Below are 1,759 nucleotides of genomic sequence, written 5' to 3' on the forward strand. Positions count from 1 at the left end.
TCGGACTTCGGACTTCGGACTTCCCTTCGGAGTTCGACTTGTGCGCATAGTCCTAACAATGTGTGAAAAATACCTATGGAAGAATAACCCTGCAAAGCTGGGCAACCACAGAGAAAAATCAATTAGTCAGTGGATGAATGCCCTAAAGACTCAAAAGACTGAAATAAATTGCCCGAGCTGCACAAGATGCCTGAAAAAACACTATGAATATCAGTCTGCACCGTATTTTATCGGATTTATCACACATGATGTCAAGGTACTCATATAGACAATCAAATTGTCCTGCATGACATAGATCAAATGTATTGGGTCTGTGGTATTGTGTATCACAAAATGATGAGACAGGTAAGCATTTTGTGTGCCAATTCATTGACAAGTCAGGTGGCGTATGGTTTCATGATGGTGCAAGGTATAAAGACCAGGTGATATATTATGATAACATAGTCAACTTTGCTCCAAATAAGCTGCAGAATTTCAACAAGTATGGTATGAAAATGGTCATTTATACTAGACTGTAAGTAAACAAATATCACGTCCCATCATTGCACACTAGTCTCGGTAGAATAAAAGTGTTTGGACGGTTGACTCAGGACCATAAGCCCTTTAGACACGGTCTGGGATCATCACTTTACCTCTCCTAAGCATGTTCATAAATGACCAATGCAGCGGTATACATTGCACTGTAGGATACAAATATTGTATTTCATGACAGCCAGTTACAGAAGTAGTCGATGTGAGGCAAGCAAAAACCCAGACAGTGCGAGATCAGCAATGTATACAAATTGTTTAAGTTCAATGCACGTAGTACTAGATGTCCTGGGGTCAAAATCTCTGTCACTTTCTTCAGGAGGTGCAGGTTCCCCAGCAGGTACTCCCCATTGCAGCATCTGTGACACACAGGGCAGTGGTATTGCTCATTGTAGCAGTCAAACCAGATATCGAGGTCCTCCTCCTCGTTAGTGACGTCTTGAGCCTCTTTGGTGAGGACCTTGCACTCCCTGCACAAGCCCTGTCCACATAGCCACCTGTCAGATCATGTCAGCATCCAAGTGTTGGTCACGCGGGAACATCTAACATACAGATGTGTGATTGGGGAGCTCCAGCACACCAGGCAGCTCATCTCAGTATTGATGGCCTGGAGTTTGTCCTTGGCGACATACACCCTTGCTTCGAGGTCAGTCTACCAACTCAACCTATGAGATGTCAGTTCTATATGGTAGTATGTGACGGTTTACCTTGTCCTTCTCGAGAACCTGTATGGATGATGTGTAACAGTTAGACACATTGACAAAGCGGTAATTGAACGTAGACTTACTGCAATCTTCTTGCGTGTCTCGCGACCGCTCTGACATTCATGCTTGAGGTCATCCTTCAAGGTTGCAATGTGTGCATTGAGGAACTCCTTCTCACGCCAAGATTCCTCCTGGAGGGCCTTGTACTCTTCCTTGATGTCATGGATGTGTTCCATCTCATGGCAGGACTTGTCGCTCATGTGTGAGATATTGTCCCAGCTTTCTGCATACTGTTCCTCAGCCTCTGCAGCCAAAGTTTCTTTGTTCTTGTGCAGTCTCCCTTGTACATCCTGGAGCTGCTGCTGGAGCTCCATTGTCAGACAGTCCTTCTCATGGTTGTTGATCTCATAGAGGACGAGGTGATACTGTAGGGCTCCAGTCCCAGAGAGCCCAGAAGTAGCTACTGCATGCTCAAAAGTTTCATTGTCTGGGTCGTCTTTGGGGTTAGGTATCTTAAGAGAGTGCAT

General features: G+C 45.0%; 1 protein-coding gene across 1 annotated transcript; it reads right to left on the bottom strand.

Moving 5' to 3' along the window:
- Nucleotides 1–296: 296 nt before the first annotated feature.
- On the bottom strand, nt 297–1,759 carry L226DRAFT_576993 (uncharacterized protein; the record flags this gene model as incomplete). The annotated part of the gene is made up of 5 exons (XM_067685489.1): nt 297–311; nt 899–1,025; nt 1,080–1,180; nt 1,236–1,253; nt 1,316–1,759. The coding sequence occupies 5 exons, from the start codon at nt 1,757–1,759 to the stop codon at nt 297–299; spliced, it is 705 nt and encodes a 234-aa protein (XP_067528308.1).

The sequence above is a fragment of the Lentinus tigrinus genome (assembly GCF_003813185.1).
Source record: "Lentinus tigrinus ALCF2SS1-7 unplaced genomic scaffold L226scaffold_104, whole genome shotgun sequence".
NCBI classification, from domain to species: domain Eukaryota; kingdom Fungi; phylum Basidiomycota; class Agaricomycetes; order Polyporales; family Polyporaceae; genus Lentinus; species Lentinus tigrinus.